Genomic DNA, 18831 nt, shown 5'->3' on the forward strand with positions numbered 1-18831 from the left:
TTTAGTTAAAAAAAAATAGAACGTCCTCCATATTCCATGTAACTTACGCACCCAGGACAAATTATTAACAAAACACTTCCCAGTCACAGAGCCCTCTCTAAAACCATCACAGAAATGCTACTACAGTTCACAGTCGGTGGAAGGAGCCTGGGAAGAATGGCAGGTCATAAAGAGACTGTGCTAAAAACCATGTAGAAGTGCTCTTCAACACAATCATCAGAGAAAGAGTAAAAGTTACACACAGACTTCCATCTCTCAGGGCCTCTTTTTTTTCCTAGAGCACACACTATGCCTATTTTCTACCTTGTTCATTTCATAATGAAGCTACTGACTCTGGACATGAGATTATTTTCTACTGTGGAGTGGCATATAAAGGAATTGGATATGGTATTTTCTTCATTTCAGACAACTAGCACTTTTAGTAAGAAAAACATACAATAAAAGAATCTAAATGTCACCTATCAGTTTCCAGATGTCACCCAAACACAGCACAATTCCATTCAGAATGCCAGCTAAGTCCACAGCAAACAAAGCACCTGTGTTGAAGATGCCCGTGACACAGACCGTGTCCCACACCCTCGCTGGCCCTGCAACTCTCGCCTTCAGAACCCGAGTGCCAGCAGAGGGAGCAGAAGCCGCGAATCCCGAAGACTGTGAACGCCAGCGCTTGAATCAGCGTGTGAAAAACCCACCGAGGCAAGATTTTCTCCATTTTCTAACAGCAACTGAAGTAAAACTCCAGGGACTCGAGTCAGGCTGTTGACGTGAGGCTAGTTTTGTAGATTTCTGTATCTATATCTGAATAGAAGTTTGCATTATAGATTCATAGAATTATTAAGGTTGGAAAAGACCTCTGAGATCATCAAGTCCAACCATCAACGCAATACCAATATGCCTAAACCACGTCCTGAAGCGTCAGATCTACATGCTTTTAGAACACCTCCAGGGATGGTAACTCAACCACTTCCCTGGGTAACCTGTTCCAATGCTTCACCACTCTTTCAGTGAAGAAATTTTTCCTAACAGCCAATCTAAACCTCCCCTGGAGCAACTTAAAGCTGTTTACTCTCATCCTATCGCTTGTTACCTGGAAGAAGAGACCAGCACCCACCTCACTACAACCTCCTTTTTGGGAGCTACAGAGAGCCCTGAGGTCTTCTCTCCGCGTCCTCTTCTCCAGGCTAAACAGCCCTAGGTCCCTCAGCTGCTCCCCATAATACTCACACTCCAGACTCTTTTCCAGCTCCACTGCCCTTCTCTGGACATGCTCCAGTCCTTCAATGTCTTTCTTGTAGTAAGGGGCCCAAAACTTAACACTGGCAGCCTCACCAGCACCGAATATAGGGGCACGATCACATCCCTGCTCCTGCTGGCCACACCAGTTTTGATACAAGCTAGGATGCTGTTGGCGTTCTTGGTCACCTGGGCCACTGCTGGCCCATGTTAATGAAATTATGGTGTATTAATTTTACCACCATGGAATCACCCTGGATGGAAGGGATCTCAGGAGGCCTGCAGTCTGATCTGCAGCGTGATCAGACCAGGTTGACCTGAGTTCTATCCAGCTGATAAACACAATATTATGTTTTCCTACTACTAGATTGTAAGTATTATTGGCAATACTAAGTTTTAATTTTGCATATGCTTCCAAATGAAGGATATTAAAGTCCTGTCAGTGTTCCTGAGGACTGCCATTACCACGTTGCAGCTGGCGGGGGGGGGGGGGGGGGGGGGGGGTGAGGCGCAGGACCAGCACCGGCCCCACCGAGGCCGTGCGTCCCACGGACGGCCAGGGGTCACTCTCAGGGATGCACTTCCCAGCCACACCTCCATCTGCAACATTTACATAAGCTTGTGCACAGCGGTTTAGCTGTAAACCTTAAAACCACAATTTTGGTCCTAAAACGTAAGCACTGCAGTTGTTATGGGAAAGCTGTAAAAGCCAGTGATGACTGGGGGTGGTAGGAGAGGTGCTAGGGAGGATTTGGCAAAGGAGGCTGGCTCGGGAGTTTGGTAAGGATGGCTTGGTGAGGGGTGGACTGGTAGAGGGGAGGAATTGCAGAAGGGGGGGACTGGTGAATGGCGGGGACTGATAAAGGGGGGTTTGGTAAGGGGGTCCGGCTGGAGGCGAGGCCGAGGCGCGGTGAGGAGCCTGGCTGGGGCTCGGACACGCGGGTGTCACTGCCCGCGCTGCCCGGGGGCAGCGGGGCCGAGGCCCACTCTCCCCCTCCCGCCCCGCGGAGGCGGTAACGGGCGCGCGCCCGCCCGGCTCCGCCGCCTCCCGCCGCCCCTCACTCACCGGGCGCCGCTCGGCACGGGGCGGGCCTGGCAGCGATGACTGGACTCTCCCCTGCGTGCCTCAGGCCGCCTCCCGTGAGCCAGGCGCGCGCAGAGGAGTGCCGAGCGATGACGTCACGCGGCGCGCAGGCGCCGTGGGCGCTTGGGGTCCTCGAGCCACAGTGGTTTGGGTCGTAAGGGACTTTTGATACCGAAAACACCGGCATAACAACTCTCTAAGACTGGATTTGGAGTTTTGGACTCCAATGTGAGGGAGAGATCTCCATCAATCCCGTGCAGCCAGGGAACAGAGAGGAGGAATTTCCCACTTACTTGCATATTGATAAACTTTCCCAGAAATCTTACGCATATTCCATCACAAGGACTTGTTTTAATGTTGTTATGAACTTAACAACAGCCAAATCTCTTGCTAATCTGGAGCTTTGGCTCCAGCTCTGACCTTGCATTTGAGACTGGGGGGGGGGGGGGGGGTAAGGGAGGAGACTGCAAACAGAGGTGCCCATGGGAGGGGGTGGAACTAGATGATCTTTAAGGTCCCTTCCAACCCAAACTATTCTACGATTCTATCACAGAAGAAAACACATCTCAGCACAGATCACACTGCACACAAGGTGTTAACATCTCCAAAGAATGAACAGTCTGGAAAAACACTGAATGAAAACATGCTCTCAGAGCGACATTCTGTCTAACTTTAAAAAAACCAAAACTACTTAGATGAAACTTCACCTTAAATAAAAAATTTTCCACTTTTTGTAACTACCTGAATCCCCTTCAAAATCATCCAGTTCCATCCCCCTGCCATGGACAGGGGCTTGCTGGACTCACCACCATGCTTGTTATGAAGTTTGATCAGTGGGTGCACTGTGCAATATCGCAGGCGCTCTTCTGCTCTGCTTCCACAGCATTCGTTTCCCAGAAGCTCTGCTGAGCATGGTGTTGTCATGTTCTTGAACTCATTTGCCTCTTTAGGCAACTGCTGTCAACTTCAATTTGTTCTGGGATAAACAGACAGGAGTCTTTCATTGCAACTTAGTTTTCCAGATGCTGTCTAGCAGGAGAGCCCCTTTAGAGAAGAATGTTGCCTACTGAAATGGTTCCGAATGGAAGTTAATGGTCAGGTGTTATAATTGGACCTAATCGGGAAACAGTGAAATAATCCAGTGAGTATTGTTGCTACAAGAACAAAAACGCTGCTCCATGGGACTGTAAGATGACAACATACCCATCATCCACCCTCCCCAGACAGGTGATGGCCAGCTCACTTCAGGCATGTGCAGCACTGTGGAAAGACAGTCTCTTCCCTCTTCATCGTCTCCCCATTGCTCTCCAGCCACACCAAAACTTGCTCAAGGAAAGCAAATAAACCATCATTTGCTGTGTCACCTGGCAAGGCAACAAAAGCTTTGTCATTTACATAGCTTCCCAGAAGGCCATACTGCTGTAATTCCAGCTACAAAGACTGGTACCTCATCAAACCACTGCTTCTCAGTTTTCCTACCATTTTTGCCTGTGGAGCCAAAGAGTCTTTCAAAGCTCAATTATATCTAGAGTACCACAGTGCTGTTTAAGTAAGTGCTGTTCTGTTCCACCGTTATTGATGCAAACAAAGGCATGGAGGGTTTTTTGTCGGTTTATGAAGGTAAATCTGGCGTTTGCTTTTCTACTCAAATTATATGAGCCCTCTCATCAGTAGGAACACTGATTCATAAATATTTGCTCTAAAGGTAGTTATGAAAACACAGTACACTGAGGAGACTATGCCTCTCATCATTGGGAATATCCTAAGCACAGATACATACCTTCAGTATTGTATAATGCACAAATATAGCCCTATGTTTCCCTTCATGTTCCGCTGAAATGATTTGAATTAAGAGATTTAGAACAGCAGATCATTGCTATAAAATTCTATGCCTAATGAAACCATATATGCAGTATACTTTCATTAGGTCTTAACTTGTTAGGAGCTATACGTTTATTAGGATGCGGTACAGTTACTGTTCCCTACAGTCCGCCTTGGAAAATTAAAAATACCCCTTTCCCAACACAAAGATAATGAGTTATAGGGCAAGATAAGGTGGTTACCCAGAATTCAGGAATGACAGAATCCAATTAATTTAACATGTATTATGCAAGATTGAATTTATTAGCGTTGGATGCAATTTGTAACTGAAAGTTCCATTACCGCACATGTTTCTACATGTTATCTGACCATCAGTAAGATCCAACAGCAGAGCCAGATTCTCCATTTTGAACAGCAGCGATGTATTTATTGTATCGCCAATAACTCTTTCCTCGCCTGTTTGCTGGAGGGGGAACTTCAGGGACCAGCAGCCCAGCTGTGTCTGGGGAGTGTGCTCTTGCTCTCTCTCACAGAGAGCCATGACTGTGGCTTGAAAGCGAACCCGGTGGCTTTCATTTCCTTTGGCTGCTTTGCTGGGCTGCCCCTGCCTTGTTACTTGTTCATCTCTTTTCCCATTTTTCACTCTTCTAGGGAATTACTCCTCTTTGGGTTTGGTTGGGAGGGATGAAATCAGCCCTCTAGTCAAATAAGCCTTTTATAGCCTCCTATCTTCAAAATAACACTTTTATTGTGGAACAGATTCCAACCTCCTTAGTGTAAAGCTTTAGGTCTCAAATCCAAAAGATACACTGTGTCCTTTTAATAATTTCATAGTGGAAACCCTTTCTTTGCCCATTCCTGTGGTGTTATGGAGGTTTTCAATGATTCTGGTTTAGGTTTCAGGATTAGGTGAAACCAGAGTGCCTTAAACCTCTTTAGAGGTTTGGGATTAGGTCTGCATCAGGCCTAATATAGCCTTTTCTCTGCAAGGCTAAAACTAAATGGTAGGAATATTGTTGTGCACTGATTCACAGGTGTTTGGCAAAATACCAGAAAACATAAAGGAACCACAGGAAGAATCATGAGGCAAAACCATCGAAACATGAGTATTGGCTAAGTACTGCAGTATCACTTGCAACTGTGGGGGTCTTTCAGACTGCTTCTAAGTGATTTTAAGCATGGATATAATTTTTATGTGTCTCTTTCACATGGATGTGAATAAATTGAAGATCTGTGCAAATGGATTATGGATTTTTATTTGGGTATCACATTCTGGTAACTGCTCCCTATTTTATAGCAAATGTATATTAAAGTTCATCAAACAGCCAATATCACTGAAGCTCTATTATTTTATTGTATACATAAATTCTACTCCTTCTCTGGGGTATGCATTGCCTTGACAAAATATGTTAGGTCATGTGGAGAAAAGCACAACAGATTTATGCCTATTATTAAAACACCACCCTGTCTGGCTCAGGAGGCAGAGACATTTGCCTTACTGATGACAATGGACTAATTGGAGATTCGTTGTGGAGGCTGTCTGCAATGAGGCTTTCTAGGACTCTGCACTACCTTTGTCTCTAGTTGGGCTATTTTTCCTGCATGTGCTCAGCTTCTTAGTTTGTAATCCCAGCAAGGCCTGACTAACTGGCCATACCCCTAAGGTACTGTCAGAGCTGAGCAGATTTCGTCAAGCACAATGAAGAGCAGCGCTATGGGCTAGGGATCCCTGCATGGTGTGGCAGCTGGTTTCACTGCACTTGTAGGGAAAAGCTGAGCTTCAAATGCCAGGCTCGGTGAAGCCTGGCCCTGGTTTTGAAAGGAGTGGGGTAGACAGTTATGGGGAGGCGATGCACAGAGCCCAGTGGGTTCATTTCTATGGCTGTCCAAAACAAATTACTACCTGAGAATAACCATCTCCTCACACCAAGGCATTCCCCTTGCTGAGTACATACCTGTCAGCCCTATCCAGAAAAGTGTTTGAATGCATTTCTCTCCCCAGATAGACAGATTTCAATTTCAGTTGTGGAATTACCTGTATTTAGAAAGGCGACTCTCAGAATTACAGGGCTTCTCTGGAAATTTTTTCCATGCCAACAATCAGTTTTCTTGCAAGCAAGCTTTTTGCACTCCTATGGCAAGTCTTCTGATCAGCAATGCATACAGCTAGATCCTGTCTTCTCAGGTCTGCTTGCAAAAGCAAAACAGAAGAAGTTAAGACAAATTTCAAAGGAATACATTCCCTCTAACTAGATGAGCTGTAAAAGTACAAGGGAGTCTAACTAGAAGGATTTAATAATCTTAGAATCTGTATAAAACGTTATTTATGGCTTAAGAGATACACAAAGCTTGAGCTTTGTAAGTTCTGTCCCTCCTTAATGGTGCATGCAAGGAAGAACAAGAGAGAAATGTTCCAGTCAAGGACAAAATCATAAAATAATGAGAAGAATAATTAAATGAAAGTATTAGGGACTGAGGGAGGCTGAGTGGGAGTTTGTCTTCATACACCATTGATCTATACTTCAAAAGAAAAAAAAAGACTCCTTATCCTTAAATGAGATGGTTATTTAAGCATAAATAACAGTCTCATGTCAAATATGCTGCTATTTCCAATGGAGTCTTTTCACTACAAAACCACAACATTCCCAGCCCTAATCTCCTCAGATAAAACAATACGGCTGGTGGCTGTGAATCAGCACTTTGAAACCAGCCTTTGAAAACAGCAACGTGTTCAGGGCAAAGAGAAATGGAGGAGACAAAAGAGCTGCTGTTTATAGAGCTTTGCAAAGGCGAGGCCCCACCTTGCTCACTTGGAAACGCGCTGTTACACCGGAGAATTGTTTTTCTCTCTGGGCAGGAAGTCCAGCTCCACATAGCTACCTGAAGGGACCAGCGGTGCTGATGTGTCTATGTGTGTTTAGTCCCACACTAGGCCTGGCTGTCACTGAAACCAGGAGCACTGAAACACCTGGATGCTTGAGCCTTGGATTATTTTGCCTTTCAAAACAAGAAAGGGCTCTGTCCAGAAATCTGAATGGGTTCTTGCACTTTCAGAGCTCGTGGAAGGCAGTGGGTGATACCAAACAGAGAGAGAGAGAGAGAGAGGAAAGAAGGCCATGATAATGTCAAAGTGAGACTTGCTTAGCTCCAGCCTGGAGAGGAAGGGTGCAGTGAGGACAAACAACGTGGCTCTCTGTGCCAGCATGAGCGCGCTCCTCCTTTCCCAGCCATACAGCCACGTCCTCTCCTCCCTTGTGCTGACCCCAGCACTCATCTGAGGAGCGTTAGGACAGATGCAAGGCAGAAGCATGGGGCCAGGAAAGGAGAGGGCCTGGGAGGGAAAGCAATCACACCTGAAGAGACCTGCCCTGAGCAGTGGCACCTCAAGGGGCAGGCCAGCCAGGACACAAAGGTTTCCATCCAGCAAATGACACCTCACCTTAAGCAGGAAGCTCATTTCCCTCCACAGCCAGTGAGGAAAAATAGTCTCTTAGCTATATGGGAACATCCCCTGCACCCTTTTTTCCCCGATTCCAGTTTCCTAGCGTAACACATGTAAACAACAAGCTCTGAAATCCAGAGATGCCATCCCATGCGAAGCGGAAGAAGACTTTGGTCTCAGCACAGACCCCAGTATGGCTGTGCTCTGTCTGGGAAGACCTTGCACTGGTGGTAGTGGATGTCCTACAGCAATGAGACCTGGAGAGGACTAAATGGGGAAATACTGTGGCATTGACATTTTTATGCAGGTTTTAGGGGCATTATTTTTAACTGATGGAAATTCCCATGATCTATTTGAGCTCTTCTTAAAAAAAAAAAAAAAAAAAAAAAAAAAAATAAAGAGGAATGAACTGGGCATTGTTCTCCTCAAAGGCATCATTGGAAAATGGACTTTGGAGGTGGTCTAGAGGCATCAACAGCACAACTACCCCACCAGTGCTACCTTTGCAACAAAGGTCCTCAGGCAGAGCCCTGATGAGATGGACATGCTGACAGGATGCCAAATCTGAACCTTCTAGAAATAAGCAGAAAAGAGGACCAAGGGGAAACCTATATCTGTCTCCAGCTGAAAAAATCCATTCTCTTGTTAAGTCTGAACAAAAAGCTTTTATTCAAACCTCCCTACATTTTAGAGGCTCCAAACTCGAGTGAAAACACAGCAGTTTTACCCGAGGCTGAAATACAGCCTCACACCTTTGACTTCTGAGGACAGATCATTTTTCTTGGGGTGGAGCACATGGACAGCAATAGATACCTCATGTCTGGTTCAGGCAGACCAACTGAAAGGCTTAAAGTGGACACACACACTACCAGCAGCACGTGATGGGATTTAGTGCAAGGAAATCAAACACTCTGCCCTGCCTCCCAATCTTATCCTTTAAGGACCAGTCCTTTGCTCACAGCTGGAGTTTATATGAGTCCTGCCTTATTAATTAAGTGTAGCCACTGCCTTTTCCCTCTGAATTCCAACAGAAGCAATTAGAAAGCAGATACTTCACACATAACAGCTGGTTCATTTAATGCTCTCCCCATGCTATTTGCTCCCCTCCCCCAGCCAACTAATGTCCCCCTTTTCCATCCTTTCATGTAATGGAGAAAAAGAGTAAAATCAAGGTGGCAAAACCAGGGGCAGCAGATAACTACATTCTTATTAAAAATCATGTAGTGTAACACTGAAAGCAGAGGAGTGTTGTTGAGAGCATGCTTCTGAGCCGGCAATTGTACCATTAACCTAACAGATGGGAAAAAGAGCCTTGGCTGTCTACTATGTCCTCCTTAAAAAGGGGATCTGTATCAAAGTAGCAGCATATTTTCTTCACTGCAGGCTGTTGATGTCATTAGAGCAAATCTCGTTTTTATTTAACACCAGAGTTAAGAGTCACATAAAATTGGCACAGGTGAAGGCACCAAGCCCATTAAGTTGTGCAACGTGACTCTCTGGGAATTTTTTGGGTGTTTGTGCACCTCCAATTTATTTATGCTTGGGCAAGCCAGCCTCAGAGCCTCTCCTCCCTGTTTCTCAGTATGAATACAGTCGCAGTCCTGCCATTAGACCTGTAAAAAACCCACTCAATCCACTCTCAGGGAAGATCCAATTACAGCAAGGGCAGTCCTGCCCCTCTGTGGGTTACATGCATTACTGGGAGATGCTATGGATATAAAATTAAACCCACAGCTACAAACACCCACTGCAACACTGAAAGTGAAATCTGCCCTTGCCAAACAACTTTAAGTGCATGTTCCACCCCCAAACAAGTACTCTGGAGGCCAGCTCTTCATTTAAGACAGGTGAAGCTTTTCAGAGGGAAACCAAATTAAGAGGAATGGAGATTAATTTGCCTCTTCAAAACACTTCTGAAGCAGGGAAGTAATGACAGTGTATCTGAGGCAAAAGGGTGTTCAAGAATTTCTTTTCCTAGCATGCCTGTCATTTTTTTAAATGTTGAATTTATACATAAATCTGGTTCCACACAGGGCATCTGCTCATGATTTCAATAGGAATAATAACAAAAGAGTAGGCAGCCAAACTATCTCAGTGCTGTGAGATTTTTCTGCTAGATGGTTCTTCACTAATCCTGAAATCAGTCAGCATTGTGAGGATACTTTCAGTTATATGTGGAAGATCTACATCCAGCCATAAACTTCCCATTTCCTTCCTCAAAGAGCTAGCAGAGACACTGCTATTCCAGCTATCCATCCAGATGTATGCCCTTTTTACATAAAATTTTCAGGAATCTTACAACACTTACATACTTTACAGCTGCCCGATGTGGCAGCTATCTAATACCTATGTCACAGACAGGGAGAACAAATTGGGAGGGATTAAATTATCTGCCCAGCTTCCCACAAGACAATGCAGGTGTGGCTAGAAATCAAAACTTTCAACTTTTAGTCTTTGCTGCATTACACTATTCTGCTTACATACTTCGCTGGAAAAAAAAAAAAATCATCATTTCAGTAACACATTTGTTGTACAAGTACTCCTAATGAAACAGAAAGATCAGCATATATATTCTAGAGATTGTAACAACTAATAAGTCAGCTGACACCCCCAGCCCCCTGTTTTTTTTCCTGGATCTTTCTAGAAGGAGAAAAATAAAAGGGAAGGGCATCCCTTTGTAACTGCAAAGGCTTCAGCTAATGAAAGCAGAAATCACATTTTCTATTTTGGCAGTTAGTAGTAAACACTATTATTAATGCTATAATAAGATCAGGTAATGTTGTATGAAATATTAGTGACGTCTGAGCACAAACTAGAGCCCACATATCTTTACTTAAAATTGCAAAATGATTAACAGCCCAATTAAAAACATTTTTATTTTGACATGATAAATTATACTTTATCTACTTATCTGTAGATATAATTGATTATTTTATCTGTTTGCTGTTGGCTGTCATTAAAAAAGACAGATACCATGGCTTTCTGGCCTCTCTCCCGCTGAGAGAAAGAACAAATCCTGCTATTAACGACAGACAGCATCATTATGAAAAAATTCCATTTGCCACTAGGCAACATAGCCGAGTTCCAGTAATTATTGTATTAGTCAAGCCGTTGAGAAGTTCCATAAAACTGAGAGAGTTTTTAAGGAGCACTCAGCACTATTTGGCAACTTTTGTGATGTAACAATTAAAACCATGCTCCAGGCCCCAAAATGTGCAGGAGATTGCCAAAATCAGATAAAACCCTAGAGGGCCCCTGACTAGTAAAGAAAAAAAAAAAAAATCAAACTGTTTACTTTTAGGATCAGACATTCATCAACATTTGGCTTTTGTTTCAGCCAGCGTCAGATAATAACAGCACCACACTTTCAGTCGGCTTCTAACAAAACCCTACAGAGTCTGATGTCAGCTGGGGCTGACACCAGGCTCTCCTGTGGAGAGGGAAATCTCATGGAAGCTGCTGCTACCAGCCTTGCTTGGCAGATCAGACACCTGGGAGCACCCAGCAGTACCTCCTGGAGCGAATCACATCTGTTCTCTACCAGCAAACATCAGAAAGTCACTGGGGAAAAGTGCAAGTTATTCCTTCTGCTCTGGTCTAGGAGCTGAGCCAGGCAACACCTCAGATTGTCAGGGCTCTGGGGGATAAAGCAGAAGTCTCCTTCCACGTACCCTATTAAGCTGTCAAGGAACTGTTAAAAAAATATTAAAAATCACACTTTAAAACTGCTAAGGGAAATTGCTACCGAACCAACTTATGGCCAAGTTCATCATCTACCTATTTCTCTGCTGAGCAGTGTTAAAGAATAATTATTTACCATAACAGAAACGAAGGTACAGTATCATGCTTCAGGAGTGGAAGGTGAAGCTGGTTACAAAAATGCAGACATGGCTTAGCCTAATACAGCCTATAGGAACCACTTCTAGAGCACATCTGCTCCCAAAGGAGTTAAAAGGGATTGATCTCCCTTCCCAGAATAACGTGCCCAAGTCAGGAATTCTCCACATATCACAGAAACGCGATGAGAGCAGTAGTTTCCAGGGCAGTCAGAGAAAGCTGGCATCTGAACATGGGACAAGTAGCCAGGACAATGCTGTTGTCACTAGGGAATGGCAGTAGGGCAGGGTTTAGCACTAGCATCCTGCCAGTCTCCACCTGGAACATGCTGTACCAAGTAGGATTGATAAAAAGATACAGTGGAGCCTGCCATAATATGGCTTTTCATCATGCAGCTCCCGGACTGGAGATGGCTGCCAACTGTTAGGGCCTGCTGACCTATTTATTTAAAAAAACCCACAAACCCACAGCCCTTAGCAATCATGGATTCTATTGGATTTAAGCAGGAGCAGCGGCGCAGCACTCCAGGCCAGGGGCCAGCCACCTGCAGTATATGGGCAGCTCTTGTACCATCTGCTGCACTGCCAAGGCAAAGACAAGAGCTCAGACTTGTGAGAGAGACAGCATGTGAAAGGAAAAGCTGCTTCTTTCTCCCAGCTCTGAGACTTACCTTGCTGCTGCGCAAGGCAGGCATGCCAGAGTCCTAGTAAGGTCAGGAATCAGCAGATGTTAGAAGCTGCTGCCACATTTTCCAGCATATCTAACCTCAAGTTTGGGTATGACAATTGCTAGGGTGTAGTGAGATGTGTTGCTATAAACCCCTCAATGACTAACTAGCTGCTTTTTGGAAAACAGCATCGCCTTTCGGGTTCTTCAACAGAGCTAAAGCATATATTGTGGGAGTATTAAAATTTTCTTGCATTTGGAGCTGCCATCTAAAGGTAAGCATCCTAGGTGAGCTCAAGAACTTGGGTCAGTACGTGTCAGTGTGGAGAATGAATAATTTCAGCTTTTATTCTTGAATTTATATGAGTAAATTGTGCCAAAATCTTCAACATATTAGACTAGTGCCAGATGAAGGCTTAGAAAGTTTTTTTAGTATATGTTCTTTATTAACATTAAAACTTTTATTATTAAAAGAATTATGTTACAACATACATGCCAAGATTAATCTAAACTTAAAAAAAAAATCAACTAAAACAAGCCACATTCCTAATATTTTTTTTGTAGTCCCTTGGCTATAGGCTTATCTGAGCCAGGAGTGAGGAAAATGCAAACCCCAGCACACAGCAAAGGGAACTCCAGTGGTGGAAAGTGGGGACAGTGGAGCTGGTTGACAGTCTCTGGGTATTGCTGAGACAAGAACAACTCATTGGAAAAAAAATGATAACTTCATAGAGAAATTGTGGTGACAAAGGGCTACAAAGGCGGCTAAATCACTGATTCAGCCAGTTCCTCCTGGACCACTCCTATAGTTCTCTGTGGACTGCAGGAACAAGCATGCACAATTCAACCAGTTTCCACCCCAGCTGGCCGTTTCAGGTTCTGGTTTGTAGATGTTTGCATCTCCCTTCAGTTGTGCCAGCTGGCTGGTGTTGCTGTTCAGACGGATGCCAGATGACTCGTATGCTAGACAACCTGATTTCCAGATGACTGGTTTTTGTAGCTACCACTTTAATTAAAATAAAAATATATATGTAAAAGACACAAGTTTATCACCTGTTAACACATGCTTGGTTGTCTCTCAGTCAATCGGCATGCAGCAGACAGAGCTGCAGAGTTCTCTTCCACACCACCAGTATCCAAAGGAAAAAAGATTAGTCCATCTGCTAAAGCTGTCAGGCCCTTTGTGATTCCCTGTATCAGATCCTATTTATAGGATCCAGTGCCCTCTACTGAGCAGAGCCAAAAAAAGCATTAATGTCTCCCGGGCCTCACAAAGTTACTGTTAAGGTACAACAGTACTAGAGCTGCACAGCTGGAAGTCTACCTCTCCCCTCCACACCCACACATGCACCCATTGTCCCATCTGCCACCAATGCTTCCAGGTTATTGTAAGCAACACATGGAAAGTACTGAGGAACTTGCAATGGCTACAGAGCTGTCAGAAGAGTAACATGTCACTTTCTGGAAGGGGAAATCCATGTGGACATATGGTAGTTGTGAAAGGAGCTGGACCAGCAATCTTGGCAGGCTTGAGTTGAACAGAAAAGTTGCTGCTCTGCCTTGATCTTTATTTACAATAAGCGCCTCGGCTCCAGCTCAGCGTTTTATCTGGGAACAGCCGCCAGTGTTTCTGCGACCATGTTCCGTCTCATTGGTGCACTGACATATTTACATGCGGGCCGGGGCCTGGGCAGCTGTGAATAAGGGGCCATATATCAAGACAGGAAAAGGGATGCAAAGATGAATTTTATGAAATATTTTCCATTTTTCTTTGACTGGGTTGTGCATTTTGCTATGGCCCATTAGGCACTCACTCAGCACTTGGACACTTTGCTCCATGCAGTCTCTCCTATATTTCTAATCGTGTCTACATGCCAAGCCCAGAGCCTGGTACCTGAGGCAGCCCACAGGGAAATGGATATTCAAAAAAAAAAGAAAAAGGTGGTTGGAAGGGAAACTTCCTGCCCTTCAATGACACGTACAACAGGAAAGAGAATGATGGCTTGTAAGTCACTGGTCTTTTCCGATTCATGAAGGTCACAGGCTGTTGCATTTTACATTTGAGCACCAAAGTGGGAGAAATTATCTCCATTACTTTGTGAGAGAAAACGATCAAGTCCCTTTTGCAATTTAAGGAGGTTATGACCTTGTTATGACTCATTTCTGATATGTTCTTTAGGCAATCGAAAGGGTTAAGTCCTTAAAGTGTTGACTTAATTCTTTCCTTTTTTCCTGTGGCTGACTAATAGTTTAGATGTGTTGATTCTGTTTAAAAAGACAAGCTTTGGATATAATATTAATGATACTGTATGTGCAATAACATTAGAAAACAAACACAGAGGCACCTGGGGAGTCTGAAGGCATCTTCTGGCCTTTCTGGGCTGACAGCACAGACTGGCCCTCCAACATTTCCATGTGGAAAACATTGCCTAGCACCAGAGAGGTTTACTTTGGAAGTGACCCTTTTGCCTTTCAAACAATGAGAAGTCAGGAGCATTGTGAAGTTGAAACCCTGTTCCATAAGAAGAGGCTAACACTCAACCAGATGAAGAGTGGAAAAAAATAAAAAGGAACCCAGAGAAACAATCGGAAAGAAAAATGGACATTTGAATGGAATAACTGCTGGTGTCTTTCCTCTAGCACTGACATCCTAACAAAGCTTGTGAGAGTTTTTTCCCTTTATTTTTTTTGCAAGGTGCAAGATGGGAAGAGAGCACTGCTTGTTGATTCATTTATCTTGGAGCCCCAGTAGCACAAAAAAGTCACTGCAAATACTTATTGAAGTAACTCAGGTTCATCCCACTGGAATGCATGAACTGCATACTCCCTTGATAGACTACATGAGATCCAAACCAGCATGTGGTAGTGCTTATTTGTGGTCTATTGTCTGTTTAGGAGGTCTAGGGGAAAGCAGCACAATTCCAGTTACATCATCTCGGTGTGACCTGAAAGCCAGGTAAGCCTAATTGATCACTTTTAGATACTGCTTACCACAGATGTGTACAAGGCCTTGGCACAAGTCTCAATTCAAAGACTTGTCAGGCTTTGTGCAGGTATCTCATCCCAAGTCTCGTACTATAAGCAAAATAAACCGATGCCCTATTGTTGCTGAACCACAGATTTTTCTTGTACAGCTGTGCTTAAATGGAGCTGAATCAAGGCAACCTCACCTTGTACAAAGTGCCAGCAGTTCCCAGGAAGAGATCCGCTCCACTGAGTAAAATGTCTGTCAGTGCTGTTGAAGCATCTTCTCAGATGGTTCTTTGTAACTCTCTTCTCTGGATGGTTTCATTACTGCACTGGAGCTGAAGTTGCACTGTAAAGGAGCCCTGGAGATCATCCAGTATGCCCAGAGCTCAGCAGGAGACTGACAGGGTTAAAAAAGATAGTCATCAGTTTAAGCTAATAGATGGGGATCATATTTAGTGACTCACCCAAGATCACACAGACGGTGCTTACACCAAGAATTAGACCCACCAAACCATTCAACACCTCTGGATTGCTCAGTGAGGATTAGAGTGCGTTTAGGAGTCCACTTTTATATATATATATATGTGTGTGTGTGTGTGTGTGTAGGTTTTGGAGCTATGATGGAATGGTAGATTAAACACTGAGGAGTTTGTCACATCTCTGTTCAAAGCAGGCTAACATTTCATGTAGAGAATTACATGCTTCAGACAGTTGCAATCATCTTCTGCACAAATAATTTAAGCTTACTTTGTCTGTTGAATTCTGATTTAAATTTCTACTGGAAATACAAATGCCTATGTCGGTCACCAAACCAAATAAAACAAACATATTGAGTAGGGTCTATTATAGACTAATATGGAAACAAATAATCTGCAAGTCTGGTTTTATTTATAAGCTTATTTGAGTTTTTACTCCAGGCTCATATTAATCGGGTTTGTGGTTTCCACATCTGTACTGCTGATGCCCAGTGCAGACAGCATGCCAAGTCAGACCTGGGCATCCTCCAATTTCTAAATGGAAAACACATGCTTCAACTCTAGCCACCTCAAGACAAGCAGGGCAAGTAACCTACCAAGTAACCACACCGGGTGCAGCAGGCAGAACAAAACTCTGGGGACCTTTCTGAGGTGCCTGCTTGCAAGATTCTTGCTTCTGACTTGCTCCAGGGGCAGCCAGGCTGCCGCCTGTATTATATTTGCTCTTTTGATGATCAAGAGATACCAATTCCCTCCGCAGCCTCCCTCTTCCTCTAGCTGTAGCTAGAAATTCCCAGACTGGACCAGTTAGCTCACAGTGTCAGCTAGTAATACATATTCTAGAGGAAGATGGAAGAACTCCTGCAGATGATGGCAACGCAGTATGAATTCTTTCCAGAACCCTTGATTATTTTTAATATTTATAAAAAGCCTTCTGAATGTTCCTGAGAGCCATAAATATATATAAAAAAATGCCCATGCCCCTTGTCAAGCCAAAATGGATCCAGCTGTTCTGCAGTGCTTGTCTCCGATTGCGAAGAATCCCTGTATTAATGAAAGATGTATAAAGGGAATCCCAAAGTAGAAATATGATCTCTGCTAAAGACTGTTTAAACCAACTATTAGAGAATATTTCAGGGAAGTATGTGAATACAAAGCTGATTCTCAATACAGCTGAGATCCAATCCTGAGAATGCATCTCTGTGAGGATGTCTGTACTGCCTGCAGACACTCTGCAGAGCAAGCTGCTTCCAGACAAACATCTCCAGGATTTTGTACCAGTATAACTGCACCACTGCCGACCCGAGCCCAACACAATCTCAGCACAGTACAGGTGCCAGACCTGCTTCCTCCTTGAGCACAGGGGAGAGGCTAGAATGCAAGCTGTAGCAAAAACACATCTATGAGAGGAAGCGGTATCGCTGGTATAAACAATAGAATTTTGGCAGACAGAGTTGAATTCATTCCCTGCGTACCCTCTGATGGTCATCCAGCAGCCTCTGCCACCTGTAGCAAATGCCTCTTATGTGACAATTTTGATAAAAGTGACAAATAGCAGTGCCATAAAATATGGGTTTTTTTCAGGTTATTATAGCATCACCTGTGTGTTGCTCATAAAGCAATGCCACGATTCGTTTGAAGAATTCATAGCAGGGAAAGGGGGAATATAGGAGGGATAAAAAATTAACACAACCTCAGTGCCCCAGCTGTGTTGAAGGGAATCACTCCATTGTCCATCATTCTCTCCTCCTCAGGAGAACTGCTTTGCCCAACACGGCTTCTCCACTGGCCTCCAGGCAGAGGCAGTTGTTACGAAACTGAGATGGCAAAAGAGCAGTGTCTGATAGCAGACAGGCAGATCTGTCATCAGCACAGAAGGCAGTCATTCCTTGTGGCAATAGCTAGAGAAAAGAAAATGCAATTAACAATTAGCTTTGGTAAGAGAAGACAAACCCCTTAAAACACAATTTCTACTGCAGCAAATCAGCCACAGACTTAGGAATTAGGGGTTTCAAAGTCTTGGTTCTTAGCCTTCCTAGATACACTATAAGATGAAAGAGAGAGTGAATTTCTCTGCCACTTTATTCTGGCATTATATATATATCTAAGATCTGAGGTTTATCCATGGAAAAAGGCCAACTTCACAATCACTACAGGAAATGAGAATAGCTTTGCAGCATTTCCAAGCAAATACAGCACACCTTCAGCATTGTATTTTAGGCAAAAAAATTCAGGCTTCTTATTCCCAGAAAAAAAATGGAAGATTTCAGTGGCTGTTGCACCTATCTTCCTTTCCACTCTCTCTTGCAGCGTGCCAGTTCTTAAATTAGAACCAAATACACACAGAACTCTTGATTCATCAAACAGGCTTTGCTTTCATAGGTTTGACCTCCGAGTTGCACCCTTCTCCCAAACTTGGTTAATGGTTCTGGAAAAACACGGTCATGCCAGTTACGCTGTTTATATACATAAACTGAAGTTTTACTGCACTGCTTGCTTCTAATCAACTCCTTTAAATACTGCTGTGACTGCAGCCCTGGCAACAACTGACCCAAAAAGCTGTGTCCCCAAGCAAAGGGTCTTAAGTTATGCCGTAGGAAATGCATGATTCAGAGAACATCATTCCTAGACAAAGGTCATGCATATATTGTCAAGTGCTGCTTCAGAATGATTGACTGGATTTTTAGCTTAGAAATTCCAGTTATAATTTAGATCTTTTGGACTTCATTTCCAGCAGAGACTAGACCTGTATAATTCATACTAGTGATTCAGATTATATCTTCCACAAGCCAGTACTTGGAAAAAAAAGAAACAAAATTGCTACCATTTTTTAACTAAACATACCAAAAAAGTCACTTTGCGTGAGTATTTTTAAATAATTTTTATAGATAAAAATATATCTAACAACACTACCAGTGTTCCCCACTTGAGAGATGCAGTTTCGGCACAGCTTGGTCTGTGTCAATGGTTGCAGATTTTCCTGGAGCACCTAAGCATTACAAGCCCCATGAGCATGCTTCTAAGTGGGGCCACATTTAAAAGTGCTATTTCTGGTGCAAAGTCAGGTATTTTCCTCTCTCTAAGACACCTTAGGTATGGATTGATTAGGAGTCTCAAATGATGTTAAAGAACTACCTTGTTATAATCATTTCACAGTCCACAGGTGCAGAAGATGAAATCCAGCACAGCCTACAGGCCTAGCTCCGCATCCTGTACAGCATTGCCAGCCATTCTGTCTTCTCTCCTGATCTTTGGTTCTTTGTGTACTACACTAATTTCTCCACCTATTCTCCAGCTTCTTT

General features: G+C 43.7%; 2 protein-coding genes across 4 annotated transcripts in view; both read right to left on the minus strand.

The window, feature by feature from the left end:
- GNB1L (G protein subunit beta 1 like) overlaps window positions 1–17273 on the minus strand; it is a 59473-nt gene extending 42200 nt beyond the window's left edge. Inside the window, exons 1-5 of one of the 3 annotated variants that reach the window (XM_054082725.1) lie at window positions 17223–17273; window positions 15254–15450; window positions 6174–6325; window positions 3521–3681; window positions 3124–3431 (exon numbers count right to left, since the gene is read on the minus strand). In XM_054082725.1, the coding sequence (XP_053938700.1) occupies window positions 3124–3129 (6 nt within the window). In that variant the 5' untranslated portion in view covers window positions 3130–3431; window positions 3521–3681; window positions 6174–6325; window positions 15254–15450; window positions 17223–17273. Of the gene's footprint in view, window positions 1–2299; window positions 2454–2610; window positions 2632–3123; window positions 3432–3520; window positions 3682–6173; window positions 6326–15253; window positions 15451–17222 lie in introns of those variants that run through there. The other 2 variants (XM_054082726.1, XM_054082727.1) reach the window with 2 other exon arrangements.
- Window positions 17274–17281: 8 nt separating this feature from the next.
- Window positions 17282–18831, minus strand: part of TXNRD2 (thioredoxin reductase 2) — a 39522-nt gene continuing 37972 nt past the window's right edge. The window contains exon 19 of the transcript XR_008452751.1: window positions 17282–17430. The gene's annotated coding sequence lies outside the window, so the exon portion shown is untranslated. The remainder of the gene's footprint in view (window positions 17431–18831) is intronic.

The sequence above is a fragment of the Cuculus canorus genome, chromosome 17, assembly GCF_017976375.1.
Source record: "Cuculus canorus isolate bCucCan1 chromosome 17, bCucCan1.pri, whole genome shotgun sequence".
NCBI classification, from domain to species: domain Eukaryota; kingdom Metazoa; phylum Chordata; class Aves; order Cuculiformes; family Cuculidae; genus Cuculus; species Cuculus canorus.